The 21,444-nt window shown below is 45.5% G+C and overlaps 1 protein-coding gene and 1 long non-coding RNA gene across 4 annotated transcripts in view; both read left to right on the forward strand.

Moving 5' to 3' along the window:
* TNPO1 (transportin 1) overlaps nucleotides 1-21,444 on the forward strand; it is a 197,764-nt gene that overhangs the window by 100,754 nt on the left and 75,566 nt on the right. For all 3 annotated transcript variants that reach the window (XM_006124293.5, XM_025185277.3, XM_006124294.5), the window contains exons 5-7: nucleotides 11,364-11,470; nucleotides 13,959-14,092; nucleotides 17,309-17,390. In XM_006124293.5, coding sequence (XP_006124355.1) covers nucleotides 11,364-11,470; nucleotides 13,959-14,092; nucleotides 17,309-17,390 — 323 coding nt within the window. The remainder of the gene's footprint in view (nucleotides 1-11,363; nucleotides 11,471-13,958; nucleotides 14,093-17,308; nucleotides 17,391-21,444) is intronic.
* Nucleotides 17,401-19,955, forward strand: LOC149524177 (uncharacterized). The gene is made up of 2 exons (XR_016349921.1): nucleotides 17,401-19,439; nucleotides 19,473-19,955. It is a non-coding gene; the product is annotated as an uncharacterized LOC149524177 (long non-coding RNA).

Raw genomic sequence — 21,444 nt, forward strand, 5'->3', positions numbered from 1 at the left:
CCCTACGGGGCCGTCAGCGTGGTCGTCCTGAAGGAGTAGCACCCCGTCTGCCACCTCCTTGACAGCCCCCCCCCGCCTGGAGACAGCTCGTCTATGGTGGCGATGCCAAGACCCCCGGTTATTGGTCAGGGGCAGGGGGCTATGTCCCAGCCGGGCTCAACCTATGTGGACATCTCTGCCTGGGGGGAACCAGGGGCACAGATAGCTGAGGAAGAGGCAATTTCCTCAAGGGAGTTCTCGTCTTCACCAGACGAGGCCCTGGCCGACCCCGCGCCCCAGCCCCCGTCGATGGACTCCAGGGAGCACCAGGAGCTGCTCCGAAGGCTAGCGGTCAATCTTGCGGTCCAGCACGAGGAGGTTCACGAGGACCTAGATCCTATGGTGGACATCATAGCGGCAGCGGGCCCTGGTCGAGTGGCACTCCCACTGAATAAAACGGTGGACAAGCTGTCTAAAACTCTGTGGCAGACGCCGGCTTCTATCGCACCGACCCAGAAGGGGGTCGAGAGAAGGTACTATGTACCCCAGGAGGGGCACGAGCATCTTTTTACCCACCCGGCTCCGGGATCCATAGTGGTTCAGGCCGCTGGGCAGAAGGAGCGCCAAGGGCCTCCAGGTCCTACTCCGAAGGCGAAGGAGCCTAGGAGATTGGACCTATTTGGCCGGAAGGCCTACGCCACGGGGGGGCCTCCAGCTGCGTATAGCTAACCATCAACTGATGCTGGGGCGTTATGCTTTTAACACATGGGCGTCTCTGCAGAAATTTGCCAGCCAGCTTCCTCCCGAATCCTGCCAGGAATTCGGGGCCCTGACGGAAGAGGGACAAGCAGTGGCACGTACCTCTCTCCAGGCGGCCTTGGACGCAGCTGATTCGGCAGCCCGCGCTATGGCCACAGGGGTTGTTATGAGGTGTAGTGCCTGGCTGCAGGTGTCTGGCATCCCACCCGAGGTGCAGACCACCATTCAGGATCTGCCCTTTGAGGGGCTGGCCTTGTTTTCAGAGCAGACTGACTCCAAGCTGCATAGCTTGAAGGACTCAAGAGCGACCCTGAAGTCGCTAGGGATACATACCCTGGCGCCTCAGAGGAACTCTTTCCAGACTAGATCCTACCTTAGAAGGGTGCAAAACAATGATAGGGGTCGCAGGAAAGGCCGTAACAATAGCCGCCCTGACCTCTTCAGAGGCAGGCGTAGGGGCCCTTGGTCAGACTCCGAGAGAGGCTCAGGTCCGTCACCCGGTCACCAGACTAAGCCCTCATTTTGAAGGTACGCCAGAGAGCAGAGTACCAGTAGCACCTATCTGTCCACCCTTTGGGGACCGTCTTTCCCTCTTTTACCAGGAATGGTTAAAGATCACGTCGGACCGTTGGGTCCTAGACCTGGTGAAGCAGGGATATACTATCCCCTTCCTTACCTATCCTGCCTCCCACCCCCCATCCCCTTCCCTTTTCAGGGACCCCTCTCACAAGACACTCTTTCGCCAGGAGGTGTCCAACCTGTTGATGATAGGGGCCATAGAAAGAGTGCCCCCAGATGTAAGGGGAAAGGGTTTCTACTCCCGCTACCTCCTAGTATCCAAGGCAAAAGGGGGCATGCGTCCCATACTAGACCTCCGAAACCTGAACACCTTTATGAAGTTCAGGATGGTGATGCTAGCCTGCATCATCCCATCGCTCAGAAAGGGGGACTGGTATGCTGCTCTCGATTTAAAGGATGCGTACTTCCACATTTCAATTTTTCCAAGTCACAGAAAATTCCTACAGTTCACGGTGGGACAGGACCACTTCCAGTTTATGGTCCTCCCTTTTGGACTGTGTACAGCTCCGAGAGTCTTTACCAAATGTATGACGGTGATAGCTGCATTTCTGCGGCGGCACAGGGTCCAAGTGTTCCCATACCTGGACGACTGGCTCATAAGGGGCATGTCTCGAGAACAGGTGTTGGATCATGTCTCAAGGGCCAGGGTTTTGTTCGAGGGTCTCTGCCTCCTCATAAACGAGGCCAAATCACTGCTAGAGCCCACGCAAGTCATAGACTTTGTGGGGGCCCATCTGGACTCGCCTTTGGGCAAGGCGTCCCTAGCGAGAGACAGATTTATGACCATTCACTCTCTGGTAGTGGGGCTGCAGGAGTTCCCAGCTGCATGAGGCTCCTAGGCCATATGGCGGCGGGCACTTACGTGGTCCAACACGCCAGGCTGCGCATGCACCCATTGCAGGGGTGGCTCAAGGTAGCGCACAACCCCTTGAGGTCGCCGCTAGACACAGTAGTGACTATCTCTCAGGACATTCTTCGTTTGCTGGACTGGTGGAAGGGCGAGGTCACGGTGTGTGCGGGGGTCCGATTCACCAAGCCGTCCCCGTCAGTGCAGCTGGTCACGGATGCTTCGGACGTGGGATGGGGCGCTCACCTGGGCAACCTCAGGACGCAAGGTACGTGGCCAACAGAGGAGGCTCACCTCCATATAAATATCAAGGAGCTGCGGGCAGTCAGGTTGGCCTGCAGGGCGTTCCTTCCCCACTTACAGAACAGAGTGGTGGCGGTGCTGACAGACAACACTACGGCCATGTTCTATATCAACAAGCAGGGTGGGGCGTGTTCCTCTCCTCTGTGCCGGGAAGCCCTAGATCTATGGGAACTGCGTATAGCCCACGGTATTTTCCTGGAGGCATGTCACCTTCCGGGAACCAGGAATGGGCTAGGCTCAACCGTTCGATCCAGGCGCACGAGTGGGTGCTAAGGTGGGATGTACTTCATGGGGTCTTCCAAAGGTGGGGGTTTCCCTGCCTGGACCTGTTTGCAACTCTGAGCAACGCCAAGTGCAGGGAGTTCTGTTCGTACATGGGGCACGGTCTGGGCTCTCGGGGAGATGCACTGCAGGTCAGCTGGCCCAGGGGCCTACTCTATGCCTTCCCCCCGTTCCCTCTGATCCACGACACACTCCTCAGAGTGCAGAGGTTCAGGGCCCGGATCATCCTGATAGTGCCAGTATGGCCTTGACAGTACTGGTTCACCACCCTGCTGGATCTGACTGTGGAGGGCCCGCTCAGGCTACCCCTAGTGCCAGATCTAATCACTCAGAGCTGCGAGGCCGGGGTGGCGCTCCACCTGAGCCTTCCATCTCTCCACCTAGCAGCGTGGCTTTCAGTGACGGAGCGAGCCTGCTCCAGAGCAGTCCAGGAGGTCCTCTTAGAAAGCAGAAAGCCGTCCACTAGAGCCCTTTACAAGGCTAAGTGGAAGAGGTTTACTTCCTGGCTGGAGGGCAGGACGCTCGCTCCAGGTGAAGGGGCACTTCCGACTGTTCTGGAATTCCTTCTCCACCTACGGAAACAGGGCCTGGCCACAGCCTCCCTAAGGGTGTACCTGGCGGCCATAGCGGCATTCCACGCCGGGGGGGGGGGAAGGTCTATCTTTGCCAATCCCTTGGTTAAAAGATTTCTAAAGGGAGTCGACAGGATGATGCCATATGAGAGACCTCTGGTACCGGCTTGGGACCTTAACCTGGTCCTGTCTGCCCTTATGAAGCCCCCGTTCGAGCCCCTGGCTTCATGCTCTTTGATACATCTGTCCTATAAGGTAGCTTTCCTCGTGGCCATTACCTCGGCCAGACGGGTGTCAGAGCTTAGGGCTCTCAACTCAGAACCACCTTACACGGTGTTTTTTAAAGATAAGGTGAGGTTTCTTCCCAAGGTGGTCTCGCGCTTCCACATGTCCCAAGATATTTACCTGCCAGTGTTTTACCCCAAGCCACACACGTCGCCCAGGGAACAGGCTCTGCACTGCCTGGATATTAGGAGGGCGTTGGCTTTTTATATAGATAGGACAGGAATAGTAGTCACCTTCCGACCCCGCCTCCGGAGGGGGGACACGGCTAGGGACTCACCTAATCAGAATGGACATGAGCAAGCACTCGAAGAAGAAGAGGTTACTTACCTCGTAACTGTAGTTCTTCGAGATGTGTTGCTCATGTCCATTCTGCATCCCACCCACCTCACCGTGTCGGAAGGAGCTGGCAAGAAGGAACTGAGGGGGTGGGAGGGCCAGCAGGGGTATATATGCACCGGTATACCGGCGCCACTCCAGGGGGGCTCCCTGCTGGCCCTATGGATACTGCTAAGGGAAAAAAGCTCCAGAATCCATGCATGCGGCGCAGGTACACCTAATCAGAATGGACATGAGCAACACATCTCGAAGAACTACAGTTACGAGGTAAGTAACCTCTTCTTTCTGTCATAAGGGGGAATCCCTCCTGTATTGGACAACTCATGACCAATCCTTGAGGTATAACTAGTATATCTGTAAAATTACAACTCATGACTCTCAGCTGAGCGTGTGCAGTGCAAAATGGATTTTTTTCTCATCCTTCTATAGTCAGATTCTTAAAAGGATTTAGTAAATACTTTTCATCAGAAGAGAACGATTTCACTTCTGGGATTTATGTTTGGAGCTTGCCAACCTAATGGGGCTTCCCTTTGTACCTTTCAAGGTGCCTCCCTGATGCATCAGCAAAAAGTGTTAAAATTCCAGGGTCTGATGACATTCAGGTAAATGGACAAAACTGATGCTTAGATCTCATATTAATGCTTGTCTACTCTGGCACTATGCTGTAACTTCCTTGTTCAGGGGTATGAAAAACTACACCACTCTCTCCCCCTCGAGCTGGGAGAGCTCTCCCCCAGCACTCTTGCCATGACCACTCTTCTGTAGCAGCGCTTTAGACTTTAACATAGACAAAGCCTTAGCGTCTTGCCTGAAGTAGTGTAAGACTTTCACTCACCCTATTTAATGGCAGGAAATAATCTTCACCATCTAGATTAGTGATTCTCAAGCTGTTTACTATTGTGGGCTGCATAGCAGCTCAGTGTTATGTGGACAGCATCCAATCTCTCTAGAACTTAACCAGTATGGCCCTGAGGCTGACACATGGGCTGCAGCTATGTCCTGATAGGTCTGCAAGTAGCCTGCAGATTTGGAAACACTAGTCTAGATGTATAAAAGGCACCTGATGCCTTCACCTACAGGAAAAACAACTCCTTGTAAGTTAGTGCACTCTCTTCTTTGTGCTAACATACCCTGTGCACAGCTCAATGCAGCACAGAATATGGAAGTGTAATAGAATGTTTACAATTGCCCATGCAGCTGGCCTACCCTGAACTACTACAGCTCTCCTCCAGTCTTAATTATAGCAAAATATACACACTTTTTGGGGAATGAGGAGGTGAGATTAATGTGCAGGAATTTGTGTGCTGAGGGTAATACTCCCAAAGTTAACTTGTGTTTCCTAGACTACTTGCCATCTTTCAATTTTGTTTTGTGCCAGGCGGTCCTGTTCAACTGTATTTTCTTATGTTTTGTCTTTTTTACATTGTAAGCTTTATGACATGTACATCATCTGTCGTGCACCAAATAAGTTTGTGGGAAACGTTGTATGTCATCTTTGTATGTTTGGTAGTTTAGCAGTCTTTATTTACTTTCTCCCCATTGTTACCAATATAGTAAGTTGGGTTACGCTGGAAACTTAAAATGAATATCTTGAATGCTTTAAATCACTGCTGTAGGCACAAATTCCTTAATTGTAAAAGCACCTATAATACATTTATCTTTTGGGGATAAAAGAGAGACAAGATGCATCCTGTTTAAATGTGGCCTGAAATGCTTAAATGTGGCCTTAAACACTTAAGTCTTAGGTGCTGAATCTGTCCCGCCTCCCTCCCCCATCACTTTTTTGATATTTTTTTAATGAACTTCTCAAAGTACTCCTCATACCTCAGTTTTTCTTGGAGGTCAACTGCAAAGGCTAACAAAATATGAGGATTATGCCAGTTTTTCAAACGTTTATTAAATACCTTTATGGATCTTTTGAATAATTGTGTATTAGTTTTCTTGTTGAAAGTTCTAGAAAGTCTATCACCTGGAATGTAGCCCATAGTAATATCCAAGAACTGTGTTCCTATTCTTTCAAACGAACGTTTATGGTTTGATGATCTTAATTGGCAGAGCAGCTTGCTTCAAATACTCAGAAGTGCTAGGTTTTGAATATTTTTCTCTGTTGAGAAAAAAATTCCTCTTCTGTGGATGAGACATCTTTTGTAGGTACCTCCATGACTATGGAAAGTTTGAAATGAGTGACTTCATCTATGACCAGGATGCAGTCAGTAACTGTTGAGAGCTGGTTTTCAGCTGTTCAGATCCATCTTCTAGTACTGACAGTAGGTTCCATGGCCAGGATTCCTCTGCATGACATCTTCAGCTATTGCAAATGGAGTGTTTATATGAGCTATGAGTAGCTATGAGTTATCTCCTCTTAACCTTATTCTTTCATTGAAAAGACTAAAAAGGTACAACAGGCATGACATTCTGGTCTAAGACATCCTTAAAGGTAAAATGATAATCATGAGGTGAGTTTGACTTAGTCCCCCTTCTCAAAGTAAAAACTCTTGTATAACCGGGTATGCTGGCTCTTCAGACAGGTTCAAACTAGGATTCTATTACCTCAGTTCAGGACAAAAAAGTATTCTGGTGTTTGTAGTTCTCTGAAAGATTGGGCTCTATACACTATAGCATAGAATGCTGGGACAGTGATCTGGGCTACAGATAAATTCCCATTTCTTACAAGAAGGAACAATTTGGAAGTATTTGAAGCCTGCTGATTGTTTGAGCAAGGCCTGTAATGCAGTTTTTATCAGAAGGGAACTGTAGAAAGAATTGAAGAGGGACTGTGTTGAAGGAGACTGCAGCAGGACTGGGGAGATGGTTTCGGGGAGAGGGAGGCAGCTGGAAGGCATAGAAGAGACTAGAGAGAAGAATGAAGTGAGAAAGTTATTTCATTTTTTTGAGGGTCTTGGGGGCCTCCCCCATGCATTAGTAGTGCGGCTTAGAGGGGTTATTTAATACCCTTGCATCAGCTGTAAAGGATAAGGTGTTGGCTTTGCAAGAGGAGAATTCTTTCCTGTACTGCTGAGAAAAAGCTGTGACTGAAAGCAGAACTAATCAAAGGCTTTTTGTTGGGTTCTGAACTTTTAATCTTTTGGTAAAGGAGTATGTAGCTTGGCTATAAGACTACTGCTGTCCATATTGAATTGATGGAGCCTGTTGATTACTGAAGAAAGTAAGGCATAACTGCATCCTGACAGACAGACATCCTTTTGTCTTTCAATTTCCAGTTCTATACTGAAAGAAGGATTCTGCCAGTGCTGCAACTTAAAGGGGTGGGAAAGAAATTATTTCTGCTCCCTGCTACTGTTTGCTCTCAATTTCATAGAGAGATCTAGAATGCTAAAAGATCTTTGGCTTTCTCAGTTTCTTCATGACCAGAATAAATGAGATGGAAGCTCTTATTAAACCTTTAGAGAAGGTAAAATTCCATGAGAAGCTGAAATGTTTGGGCTATGTGAAGGTATCTACAAAGTAATTTGTGTAGTCATGCTCTTTTTGAGACCACACACAAATAGTTTGAAACCCATCTTAGCTATTTATTGTCTCCAATGAGAGGGAATAACTAAATTTACTTTTCTATAGATTACTCACTAGAGGAAGCATTGTTACTTTGTAGAAGATTATACTGCAATTCAATCCACTGTCTCTGTGATCCACTGTCTTCTGCCAGTAGCAAAATACAGGACTATGTAGCACTTTAAAGACTAACAAGATGGTTTATTAGATGATGAGCTTTCGTGGGCCAGACCCACTTCCTCAGATCAAGTAGTGGAATAAAATAGTCACAACCATATATACCAAAGGATACAATTAAAAAAAAATGAACACATATGAAAAGGACAAATCACATTTCAGAACAGAAGGGAGATGGGGGGGGGGGGGAGAAGGAAGGTAAGTTTCTGTGAATTAATTATATTAGAGGTGGGGAGAGTTAGATGTCTGTGAGCTAATGGTATTAGAGGTGATAATTGGGGGAGCTATCTTGGTAATGGGTAAGATAGAGTCTTTGTTCATTCCTTCTCGGAGAGTGTCGAATTTTAACATGAATGACAGTTCAGAGGATTCCCTTTCAAGTGCAGATGTAAAAGGTCTTTGTAGCAGAATGCAGGTGGTTAAGTCATTGAGAGAGTGTCCTTTCTGGTTGAAATGGCAAGAAACTGTTTTTTCTTTGTGATCTTGTCTATCTGTTTTGTGGGCATTAATCCTTTGGCGAAGTGTCTGAGATGTTTGTCCAATGTACATAGCAGACGGACACTTTCGGCACATGATAGCATAAATTATATTTCTGGATGCGCAGGAATATGTGTTATTGATCTTATAACTCACTTGGTTAGGTCCAATAATGGTATCAGCAGAAGGGACACTCTCTCAATGACTTAACCACCTGTATTCTGCTACAAAGACCTTTTACATCTGCACTTGAAAGGGAATCCTCTGAACTGTCATTCATGTTAAAATTCGACACTCTCCGAGAAGGAATGAACAAAAACTCTAACTATCTTACCCATTACCAAGATAGCTCCCCCAATTATCACCTCTAATACCATTAGCTCACAGACATCTAACTCTCCCCACCTCTAATATAATTAATTCAGACATTTACCTACCTTCCTTCCCCCCCCCTCCCCCCGCATCCCCTTCCTGTTCTGAAATGTGATTTGTCCTTTTCATATGTGTTCATTTTTTTAAATTGTATCCTTTGGTATATATGGTTGTGACTATTTTCTTCCACTACTTGATCTGAGGAAGTGGGTCTGGCCCACGAAAGCTCATCATCTAATAAACCATCTTGTTAGTCTTTAAAGTGCTACATAGTCCTGTATTTTGCTTCAGCTACACCAGACTAACACGGCTACATTTCTATTACTATTCTGCCAGTAGGTTAGAGGCCTTGCATGCTCACCTTGCAGATATTTTATCCAATCAGTTCATGGCTACTTTTGAGATGTGGAGGGAGGAGGCGGCATCAATTTTTTTTATTTTGAGGAGCACCTACATATAGACAGTTGCTGAACTTGCAGAGTAAAAGATCTTTTCTCCAAATAAAGTAAATATGAGAGAACTTAGCTCTGAACAGACCTTTTACTGATATTCATTCTTGAAAAATCTATAGGAAATGCAGAAGGAGATGAGACAGGTCCATAGCCATTTTTTTTCCAAAACTTTCACTACCTCAGACTACAATTTTATCCTCTAATCAGGATTTCCCTAGTCCAGCAACATCCCTGCTTCAACATCATGGGTGACCCCCATGGATGCTCTGGGGCTGGAGTGTTGCTGGACTAAAGAAAAACGGAGCCCAGGAACAGAGCCCCATGTGCCTGGAGGATGGTGGAGGGTGGGATGGCAGCCATGGAAGAGCAAACATTAACCTCCCCTGATCTAGCGAATTCCCTGGTTTGAGACCAGTCAGGTCCCAAGGGTGCTGGACCAGGAATTTCAACCTGTACTACGTGACTTCTTTCCCCAATCTGTCCAGAAAAACACAAGGAAGAGACTTCAACATTTTGTTCACGTATGCATGCAAAATGCATCAGGTGGGTGAATTTTAAAGTTCATTTGGAAAGACCACTCTGAAATGTAAATCTGTGCCCCACCTCCCTCCCCTGCAGCCCCGGGGAAATCTAGTGCTCTGCCTTAAACACAGTTCTGTGAAATAGTTGGTCATTCACTTTGTGGAGCATCTTCTTCAAACTGGGATAGCAGAGATGAACACTCACTTGATTTATGTATACAGTACCAAAATGGCCATGGGGGGGAGAGAGAAGTAAAAGCTCTTTTAAAGGTTTTTAAAGCTCTTAGAAGTGTGTGAGGATATTCAAATTCATTTTAAAGATTCCTGGAAATTGAGAACTGATTTAAAATTCAGAGCTGAAAGGCATGCTAGTTTTTGGTTTTGTTTGTCTCCTCATCTGTGTTCAAGGCTTCTTATACTAGCTGGTAATAGCAGTAGTCAGAATGCTAGTGTAGAAAAGGTAATGACAGCCAGTAGTGTTAAGTATTGTCATGTATCTCTGCATTGAGCCGTGTTGGATGGCATGGTCCGTTTAATATTGATCTCCTTTCACCCTTCTTATTTTTACTGCTTACACTCTTGCTATCGCTAGTGTGCTCAGACAATGGTGGGAAACATATGACAAAAAGCCTACTATTAGCATTCCTATACGTGGTTTCTGCTTCCTGTTGGAATTTTTTAATTTTTTTCATTCCTATGTTCATAAACCAAGTTTCTTAACTCAAGTCACAGCTTGAGTAGGTTTCTACTTTAACATTTGGTTTGAAGGAGACTTTGTGGGCTAGCAGGGTGAGGAGTGACCTAACTTTTTGTTGAGAGGATTGAACTACCTCCTTGACAACAGATAGCAACAATCAGTTGAATTCCCAGTCATTTCTGTTAGGAGAGAGGTTATATAGCAGGGGTGGGCAAGATGCTTCTCATGGGCCAGATCTGGCCCGTCAAGCCGCTGGATCTGGCCGATGGATGCCTCTCCCAGAACCCCGAGACACACAGCAGCTGCTGTGTTAAGTGCAGGGCTGCTCCGTGTGACTCTACTCTGGAAGGAGGGGGAGGCTTCGGGTCATCTTCCCCACCCCCAGCCCAATCCTCAACTCCTATTGGTGAAAACAACTGGACAGTAGGAACTGAGCCCAGCCAATATCTCCTCTCCTATTGGCCAACAGCCAGGCAATAGGAGCTGAGATTGGCCTGGGGGATGAGAGGAGTGCAAGCCCCCCCCCACCCCCCCGAGTTGAGCCATGTCAAGGGAACAGGCTGCATTTTCAATGTTCTGGGGCTGCACAAGGCAGGGAGCCCCATCTGCTTTGGGGGTGCTGCTGGCTGGGAGATGCTTAGGTAAGTGCCTCCCAGCCAAAGCTAGCCTCCCGCACCCCAACTCCCTCCCACAAGTCACTGTCAAAACCCTCTGCACCTCCCTGCTCCAGGTCACAGTTCCCTCCTAGATCTTGCACCCCTTCAGACATCCCTCCCCCAAGCTGGAATCCTCTCCCGCACCCCCACTTTCTCCCTGAGTCTACACACTGATCTGCTGATTCAGGGCACAACCCCCTCCTTCACCCAAGTTCCTTCTCAGACTGTAGTCCTTTACCCCATGTATCCTTCTGCACCCAACCTCCATCCTAGACCCCACATCTTCTCCACAGAAAAGTGTGTCCCTTGACCACTTTCCAAAATCTTGGAGTGCCCCCTTTTATTGTCCCCCACCCCCTTTATATAGTAACTTTCTTTGTTATAAAATTTCCATCCTCCATAGTTTGTCTGCTTTCAACAAAAAGTAAATTACTTAACTAAGTAGTTCTTTGAGCAGTTGTATTGGAGGGTTGGAGGTGTTTACAAAAGCTATATTCTGCTAAACCTTATTTCTTAAGAGAATCTCACTTTTTCTTCCTTTTTCTCTAACACATACAAGGTATTCTGATTACAACCATTGCCTCTAAGGGAGAATTGCAGAATTGGCCTGAACTTTTACCAAAACTTTGCAGCCTCTTGGATTCCGAAGACTACAATACCTGTGAGGTGAGGAGGAGTTTTGTTTCAAATACAAATTTAGAGTGTCATTTTATATACTAGTAGTCTAATTTTGAGTTAGTGATTTCCAACTCATTGGTTTCTGGCCAAAAAGTGCTGAGATTTTGCTAGGGGCAGGACAGTGCATGAAGCTTCCCTCCGCAGCCTCCCTTCTGCTGGCTCTTAATACATTTAAAAAGCCAAGCCACAGTGGGGTTAGCTCCTGAGGGCAGGAGCTAACCCCGCTACGGCTCCCCCGCTTATTGATTAGTCAATGGAAATTCCACCGGTGGTTTGCAACAAGGATCTAAGTGGACTGAATATGCCCTGGAAGCACGTCCTGTGGGGGATTAGCATCCAGACATTAGTTTCACAGAGGAAGTGGCTGGGCCAGTAGTTGGCTATCAGTTTCTTTTGGATTCTTGGTTCCCCTGGACAGCAGACAACTGGGTGTTCACAATGGCTTTAGTGCAGTAGAAATTATCAGAGCAGTGACTGAGCTGTCAGCAATTTGATAACTATTGTAGTTGGGCTGCAGGAGGGGCAGATCTTGAAGAGCAAGAGTAAAGGGCATGAGCTTGGGGAGTGGAGGGGGAAAGGCTGAGTAAAAACGGGGAGAGATGAGGGAAACGGAACTGGGAGAGCTAAAAAAGGGAAAGTGTGTTGGGGATCAGGTTCCCCCAAAAATATAGTTAGTCACCTTAGTAAAAAGTTTGGGAACTATTGCTCTTGAATGAATAATCAGTTGTAACTACTTATTGCCACATACTTATGCTTTAACTGAGGGATGGGCAATAATTTAAGTGGGGGGGGAGCACTCCAAGATTTTGGTAAGGAGTCAAGAGCTGCACTCTTCTTTGGGAGGGAGAGGTGTGGCATGGAGGTTGGGTATAGAAGAGAGCTCAGGGTAGGGGACTAGGGTGCATGAGTGGGTGTAGGGTCTGAGAGGGAGTTTGGGTGAAGGAGCAGGTTGTCACTTGGGACAGGAAACTGAGGTACAGAGTCTGGGGAATGGGTGCAGGAGAGGATTCTGGCCTGGGAGAAGGGTGAAGGAAGGGAGTGCAGAGTCTGGGAGGGAGTTGAGGCATGGGAGGAGTTGGAATGCCAGAGGCAGGCTCTGGCTAGGAGGCACTTATCTAAGCAGCTCCTGGTCAGCAATGCAGTTAGTCAGGCTTTCCTGGCTGCCAGCCTCTCCAAACAGCTCTGTTCCATGTGGGTCTCTGTTGCAGAGAGAAGCTTCACGCGCTGCCCTGTGCCCCCAGCAATATCTGTCCACTCGTGTGGGCTGGAAACCAGTCTCTGGGTGCTGAGAAACTGTGCTGCACCGTCCCTTCTTCCCAGCAAAGCCTCTCAGCTCCATTTGGCCTGTTTCTGGCCAAAAAGTGCTGAGATTTTTCTAGGGGCAGGACAGTGCATGAGGCTTCCCTCCGCAGCCTCCCTTCTGCTGGCTCTTAATACATTTAAAAAGCCAAGCCACAGTGGGGTTAGCTCCTGAGGGCAGGAGCTAACCCCGCTACGGCTCCCCCGCTTATTGATTAGTCAATGGAAATTCCATTGACTAGCTGATTAAACTAAATTTAACATCCCTAGTGTGAGAATAGGTTTCTAAAAATAATCTCAAAGTGACCACAAAGGGCTACAGAAGAAGGCACATGTTAAGCTTGCTTTATTAAACCTTAATTATCAGTATAAGTGTTACCTCTGTCATCTAAGTATCCTACTGCCTGATTCTCTATTACATTATTTTAGTTATTTTATATCGGATCCACAAAAGGTGTTTGAGGTGGTGTGTACAAAAAGATTCTGTAACAATTTGAGAACAATAAATGATACCCAGAATAAATCCAACAGGGATGGTCTAAGTAGGCTAACTGTCATGGTTAAATATTTTTTTTCTTATTTTCTTAATATTTTGTTGTGGATGGAGTTGAGAAACCATTTTCAAAAAATTCAAATAAATCATTTTGAGACTGGAGTTCTAGGGTTTATCATACACATTTTAAAATTAAGTATAGGTAATTTAGGAAAATTGCTATACTGGATTTAAAATTTTTAAATATAGAGGAAAGTACTTTGCTTTGGTATACATGGAGGAAAGTTTTGTTCATAACTTAAAATCTGATTTGTGCTTTAATAAAATACATTTAGTAAATAAGGCAGGAAAAACATGCAGTATAGATAAACTAGCATTGAATGAATAAAATGTCACCTGCCACTCAAATTGGTATCTTACAGATCAGATAAAAATGTAAAAATATTTGTCTGTATCTTTTCATTATGAAATTAAGTTGCAACTTATTAATGTTTGTGAGGTCATAACTTTACTTGGTTGCTAACTGGTAAAAATAGCTAGCCAGCCATGCTTAATACTAAATAGAGATATTTAGTTACTCATTAGTTTTCTTTTTTCTTTCCTTGTCCTCTTTCTTTGGGAGTGGGGGATTAACATTGTGAAGAAACTAACTTTTTTCTGAGGAAAGCAAAATTGTTTTAACAGGGTGCATTTGGAGCTCTTCAGAAAATATGTGAAGATTCTGCTGAAATCTTAGATAGCGATGTATTAGACCGACCACTCAATATTATGATCCCTAAGTTTTTACAGTTCTTCAAACACAGCAGTCCAAAAATAAGGTAGGTATGGGTGCAACAACGCAGTCTAAGATTAAAATTGATTTTGGTAATAAGAGATCTTGTGGTGGTATTTAAAATGCCTGAGTGATACTGTATGTGTGTGGATGCAAGAAAAAAAAAAAAGCATTGGGATTCCATGTTAGTGTCAATGACCTGCATGTCACTTTTTGACCAGTTAAGAAAGGGGTGTCCTCAGCCTTACTAGCAACCAAGGTTCTTAAATCAACTGTGTTCTCCAGACTTTGCTAGCAACAAGATTCAGCAGCTGAAACGTAAGTTGTTAAATCTGTTGTTAAAAGCATCAGGCAGAATAGTAGAATCCAAATCAGGCTCTCATCACTGTATTTCCTGCAGTGTGAACATGAATAAAGTAAAAAAGTAATATACATTTCTTTAGTAAAGCAAATGGGTGTAACATGTTTCTCATCAAATGGCATTTCTGACTGTTCCAGCATTTTAAAGTGTTTCTAATATTTTAAGGATATAATATTAAGAACATGCTCATTTCTTAGATGAGGTGATTATAAATTGTAGTGTGAATCTGTGTCTCTTCCTGCAAGTCCATTTGTTGAAGAACTTCTCCTAAATGGTAAGAGCTAGGGACACTAAATTTGCTATGCGGCTTTCTCTTCTAACTTAAATCAAGGTCAGGGTTTAGTTGTGCCAGGACAATTAGAAGACCAAAGAAAGGGGCTCTTTTCCATAACATGCAAAGGGAGGGAATCCTGTTCAGAGGGACATGTTATGAGTGGCCACTGGAGGCAGCAAGCCTTCAGGGGAGTGCTATCCTGTCGATTATCCACTGGGAGCAGCTGTACTACCAAGGAAGTGGCCAACGGGACTGGGGCTCTGCCATTTTGCCTGCTAGAACACCAGTAAGTAGCCTCCCTGCCCAAAACCCTTCTCCCAGCCCTTGGCCGCAATGCCGGCAGGAGGGTGCAAGGGAGAGAACAGGCCCCTGGAGGTTGGGGGGGGGGGAGGGGAAGGACAGAGAACAGGCCCCTGGCAGCCTCGGGGCAGGCTGAGAACAGATCTCTGTAAGTCTGCTAGTACTAATATTTTTTTTTAAATCCAGTGGGCTGGGAAAAAAAAATCTATATAGTGGATAACTACAAAAGATAACTGTGAGGTGGTGATGGTCATAAAATTAAACATTTTACAGTGTAATACAACAGTTTGTTACATGTACAGTCATTGTATGTGAGAAGAAGTTACTATGATATTTATGAAGTTTATTTCTGGGCACCATATAAGTTAGAAGCTATTGCTCACATGGCAAAAATTCTAAAGAAGAACAAAAGAGCAGGTTGCTGAGGAGATATAGTGATATGAATATAGTTTGAAATCACCGGTGGAACAGGGTTAAAGATAGTGAAGGAAGAGGTATCACAGTAGAAATTAAAATTCATGATAGTGAAATCTTAGTCTGTGGAATAGATTCCCAAGAAAAAGTGGTAAAGGTTTTTGCCACTGAGACTTCTGAAACTAGTAAACACAGCTTTAGAAAATATAATGTAAGGAATAATTCTGAGCTTGATCTAATCTAATACTATACAAAATGGGGAAAATACTTTCCTCTGAAAAGAACAAACTCTCCTTACTTTGTCACAATGCTTTTTTTCCCCTGTTAAAATAAAGGTTAGGAGGCAGAAGAAGAGGGGGAGGGGGGAAACCCACCCCATGGAAGGAGAACTTACTGAACAGCCACAATAGCACATGGTCATTCTTGTTCAGTGATGTCGACATTTATTTTAAACGCTTATGGGAAATGTATTCTCTTAAATGAGCTATAAAGTTTCTGCATGTCTCCCAAAACAGCCTAAACAGGATGCAAGTTTAATATTTAAAGAAAAGACAATACTTGAAAACAATTTCAGACTGATGTTCTGGACAAACATGGAATCCAATTGTTTTTACAAGAAATACTATTTTTATGCAACTATGTGGTAGAAAAAAAATACTTCCACAATCTTTTATACAATTAGGAAGTTAGGGATGGAAGAAATGTATTGGATTCAGTCTTCTGTTGCTTTGTAGAAGACAACCCTACATTAACATATTTTATTAGTGTTTTGTGCAGTGTATTTCTGTTGGTCTTTCTCTCCTTGCCATATTTTTTACTATGTTTAGATTAATTGGTATGGTTTTAGAATGAAATTAAATCTGGATCTGTTTCATTTAATAAAAAAAGCACACTATCATTGTTTTAGCTTTAAATTTTTAATTTTCAATTTGTCCATTTTTTTTGAGTCTGAGATTTGGAAAAGTTGGGCCTGCAATCTCTACAGTCTAGTTCCACTGAAAATAAACAATATTGAAAAAATAATTCTGTTTGATAAAGAGGAGGCAGATACATTATAAACATCAGTACATAGAGTGCATGGGACTACTAGTTTCAGATGAGTCAACATGAATAAGATCCTTCTGTTGGAAATTACAGTATTTTCAGAGCTGCCATATTCTACAATTCCAGCAAATAATTTGATTCTCGTGTTTTCATATCTCTAATCATGCATTTTCTTAATTGTCTTAGTCTCAGTATAGCATAAGGAACTCTACAAAATGCTTCCAGATCCTTCAAAATCTTGACTAATTTAGGCATGTATGTGGACTGGAAAGGGCTCAGTGATAGCAGATGATGAGGTCATTGTGTCTCAGAACGGAGGAGCCAAATTTGAAAGTGGCTTTCACTCTGTTATAGTGCATAAAGTTATCAGTCTGGAAGGGTGGTCAGTGAATTTGTTCTGTGCCTCTGCTAGACCAAAACCTTTGTGCCAGTGTGCCAAATCTGTTCTGCCTCATTTGCCTGTCCTTCTGTATTCTAGTACTGCCTATTTGCCTGCTGGCTTTTACAGAAGAGGAACGAGGATTTAATTGTGCTTTTAACTGAGCCTTGCGCCTTTTAACTGAGTAATTGATTTTTTTTTTTAAAGCAGCATTTAATCTATAGTTGCGAAATTGTATTATGTTTTCCTGAGGTTTTCCTTTGGAAAAGAAGAAAAAATTAAATACATCCATGTAGTTCGGAAATACTTTCTTGATCTGCACATTTGGGTTGCTCCTCTTTACTTCTGATAAGTGCTGTTAGATATTATAGTGTGTGTCTTCACTTTGTTTTCCTCTCCCCAATTTTTTTATGATGGTATGCAGTTTAACCAAAGTTTCTGATGATGAATTTTTCCATCAGTTTTAAATATATGCTTTTCCTACTTCTAGGTCCCATGCTATTGCATGCGTCAATCAGTTTATCATCAGTAGGACCCAGGCTCTCATGTTACACATTGATTCTTTTATTGAGGTGGGTGAGTTTTTCTAAATTTTATATTTTTTGAATTAGCAAGAGCTTAAAATACTGAAACAAAAAAATCTGTTTTTTCTGTAAAAGGAGCTGCATGCAGGAATGATACAGAATGAGTTTAGTTCACGTATCCAGGACTTGGTCCTATACTTAATTACATTAATAAATTTTAAATTTGATTTTTTTCTCTGGCTGAGGAATGGTTAAAAATAAGATCTCCCCACCCCTTTGCATGTTTTGCTTTGCTAAATATTTAAATATTTAAACCTACAGCCCTGAGGGCTGGATCAGGCCCCTGGTTTGCCTGGATCCAGCCTCCACCCCAAGGCACAAGCTCCCCCTACCAAAGCATTGAAGAGCCCACACCAGCATTCTAGCCTTTGCCCCTCCCCCATATTTCCACCTGTGGGCTGGTGCACCAGCTCCTTGATGTCGGGGAAGTAAGGATGTTAAATATTGGTGGTGGTGGTGGTGGTGGTTGTTCGTCCATCGTGGTCGATGAAGACCTCAGCACCACTAAGTGCTTTAAGACTGGATACAGTGTGTCCGAAGATGACTTATCAGGCCAATTCGGGCACCAAATGTCCTGGAACATGTCGGGCAGACGTGTAGGCATTGCAATCGTTGCACTGGTAACTTTGGACTTGCGCAGCACACGCTTGTGTTGCACTTCAGAGATGCGCCTTGTTTCAAGAGCTTGGCATCCCTTGTGGATGAGACTGCACCAGGCAGGGCGGTTGTGTGCCAGCGATTCCCAGTGGTTGTATCAATTCCGAACGACTTCAGGGAGGCCTTGAGTGCGTCTTTGTAACATTTCCTCTGTCCACCATGTGAGCGTTTACCAGTAGAGAGTTCCCCAAAAAGGAGCTGCTTAGGTATACATTCGTCCGGCATACGAATGACATGACCTGCCCATCTAGTCTGTGCACTCCTCAGCAGAGTGTGGACTGATGGTAAACTTGCTCTAGAGAGAACCTCAGTGTCTGGTATTTTGTCTTGCCACCTGATGCGTAATATTCTGCGAAGACCAGTCATGTGGAAGTGATTAAGCTGTCTTGCGTGCCTTCGATACACAGTCCACGTTTCACAGGCATACAGGAGGGTGGTGAGTACCACGGCTCTGTAGACCTTCAGTTTTGTTGCTTGGCTGATTCCTCGACGTTCCCATACAGTGGGGCGCAGTCTACCAAAAGCAGAACTTGCCTTTGCTATTCTGCATGTGACTTCTATGTCAATGTTAGCTGCATGGGAAAGAGTGCTGCCAAGGTAAGTGAACTGGTCCACTGCCTGTAGCATCTGCCCTGTGACTGTGATTGTGGGTTCTGTGTATGGTGCATAAGGGACAGGCTGATTCATGACTTCAGTCTTTCTGCTGTTAATGGTGAGTCCAAAGTTGTCACAAGCTGTGCAGAACTTGTCCACACTAACTTGCATCTCTGCTTCAGAGCCAGCATACAAGGCGCAATTATCGGCAAACAAGAAGTCTCTCAGAACAGTCTCTTTCACTTTGGTGATAGCCTGAAGTCTCTTCAGGTTGAAAAGATTCCCGTCCACTCTGTACTTAAGGCTGATTCCAGCAACACTGTCCTGGAAGGCATCATTCAGCATTGCAGTAAACATGATGCTGAACAGTGTAGGTGCGAGTACACAGCCCTGTTTAACGCCACTGGTGACTGGGAATGCCTTAGAAGATTCTCCACCGTCTAGCACTTTGGCCATCATGCCATCATGAAACTGGCGTACCATCTGAATGAATTTGTGGGGGCAGCCAAACTTTGACATGATCCTCCACAGACCTTGTCGGCTGACAGTGTTGAAGGCTTTCGTGAGGTCAACAAAGGTTATGTAAAGATCACGATTCTGCTCCTGACACTTCTCCTGAAGTTGGCACGCAGCAAAGATCATGTCAATAGTCCCGCGGCCCTTACGAAAGCCACATTGTGACTCCGGCAGGAGGCCACGCTCCAGATGAGTGACCAGATGATTTAACATCTTGCAAGAATTTTACCTGCGATGGAAAGCAGCCAAATTCCCCGATGATTGTTTAAGGTCCAACGGTTAATTCCCCGATGATTGTTTAAGGTCCAAATATTGGTTAATTGACTAGTCGATAGGCACTTCCGTATTCCCCCTACGAAATGTACAAGAGCCCCCCTCCGGGGCTCTTGTACATTTCAGAGGAGGAATGTGGAACTCTGCATGCTGACTCTGGGCTGTACGCAGTGTTCCAGCTTTGAAATGTACAAGAGTCCCCAGTGGGGGCTCTTGTGCATTTCAAATCTGCAGCACAGCACGGAGCCCGGGATCATCTGGGGACTCAGTCCCCTGCTGACCCTAGGCTCCATGCTGCACTGCAGATTTGAAATGCTGTGCAGAGCCAAGGTCAGCTGGGGAGTCCCCAGCTGTTCCCAGGCTCCCTGCAGCATTTCAGTGAAACCGGGATCAGCTGGGGAGTACCCAGCTGAGCCTTGGTTCTACACAGCATTTCCCCAGAACCCAGGGTCATCTGGGGCCTCCCCAGCTGATTCCAGGTTTTGCAGAAATGCCGCAGAGCCGGGCTTCACAGCACCACTTTGAAACACTGCCTTAGCATTTCAAAGAGGCAGCCCCACACAGCTGAGCCTGGACTCAGTTGTGAGACATTGCCTCTTTGAAGTACCACGCCCCCCCCCTCCCCCGCCCCCCGTCGCCCTTTGCTGCCTCTGATAGAGGCAGCACAGGCAGTGGAGAATCAACTAGTCGACTTATCTGATAAGCTTTTACAGAGAAGAAGCCCTAAGCCTCGTAGGCCAGAGTCAGGCAAGCCAGAACTGGGTCTGATCCACAGATCTGCATGTTGCTGCTCCCCCTTCCTCCAGTTAGTGCAGTAAAGTGCTGCCTAAAGGCTTTTCCTCCACCAAATCTACTAGCCCGGGCCCCCCTTGGCTCTGGTATGCCAGGGGAATGTTGGGCATGTGTCTTTTGGCTTCTCACTTGGGCCATGTCAGTGAGTTTCCCAACCTCTGATTTAAAGTCTAGTGGAGTAACACGCTGCACTAGAAAAGCCAGTGGTGTATGAGAGGGATGCCTATTGTACAGTACTGATGTCTCAGAGCTGGCAATTGCTTAGAACCCTGCAGAGCCTGGGAAAGAGCAGATTCTTCAAGTGCTGTCCCTGTGGGTGCTCCACTGTCAGGTATTTTGGCATCACAGGTTGGACTTTTCAATAGCAGTAGTCAGTTGGGCCACACATGCACAGTAGGTTTGCCCATTAGCGCCTCACGCACATGACCTAACCCTCCTCAGTTGCTTTACCACCCTCAGTTGCAGATGGAGCTCAGCTTCTCTCCTCAGCATTAGGGCCTGCTTAATCAGAAAACACAGTTGTTTAGCTTGGTGTTTTTTCTCTTGGTTTCTTAATTTCCCCTTTTATTCCCTTTTGGGGAGAGGGTAAGAGAAAAAAACCATACTGGGGTTTAAAAAGAGCAACATGTGTTGTGATGCCATGCCTGTTTCAGACAGGCACTCATTCTGCAGTTGCTGTCCGGGAGAGACCCTCCCATTCCCCAGAAATACACCCATTGTTGCAGTCCCACTGCCAGAGCCTGAAGGGACAGATAGCTCAGGCTCCAGATGCTGCTTTTTGACAGTTGCTCCAGCTCTCATAGCCTCAGAGCTTTTAAAACCCCAGCCTGAGAGGTTCCAATCAAGGCAGCCAGGAAACAGGCTGACTGAGGGCTGAAGCAACTGGATGGGGAATGGGAACATTACTCAGGTCTCTAAACAACAGTGTTTGAGGATTTGGTTGAGGGTCTGTCCAACCTCCCTCATGTCTGTGACCTTGCAGCAGTACCATCTTTTCATCCTCTGGTTATACACCCATTGGTGGTAGAAGGTGTATAAAAGATTGATGGGTACTAGAGATCATCTGTATGGGATATGTCATCTCTCTTACTTCCCTCCCTTCAACCTCACCACCTATCTAGTCCCTCTTCAGGGTCCCCTCCCACAAGCATCTTTTGTGCCACAGGAGCCACCAGGCTCTTACTACATTTAAAAGGCAGAGCCGCAGCTG

The sequence above is a fragment of the Pelodiscus sinensis genome, chromosome 6, assembly GCF_052426305.1.
Source record: "Pelodiscus sinensis isolate ZL-2025 chromosome 6, ASM5242630v1, whole genome shotgun sequence".
Lineage (NCBI taxonomy): Eukaryota > Metazoa > Chordata > Testudines > Trionychidae > Pelodiscus > Pelodiscus sinensis.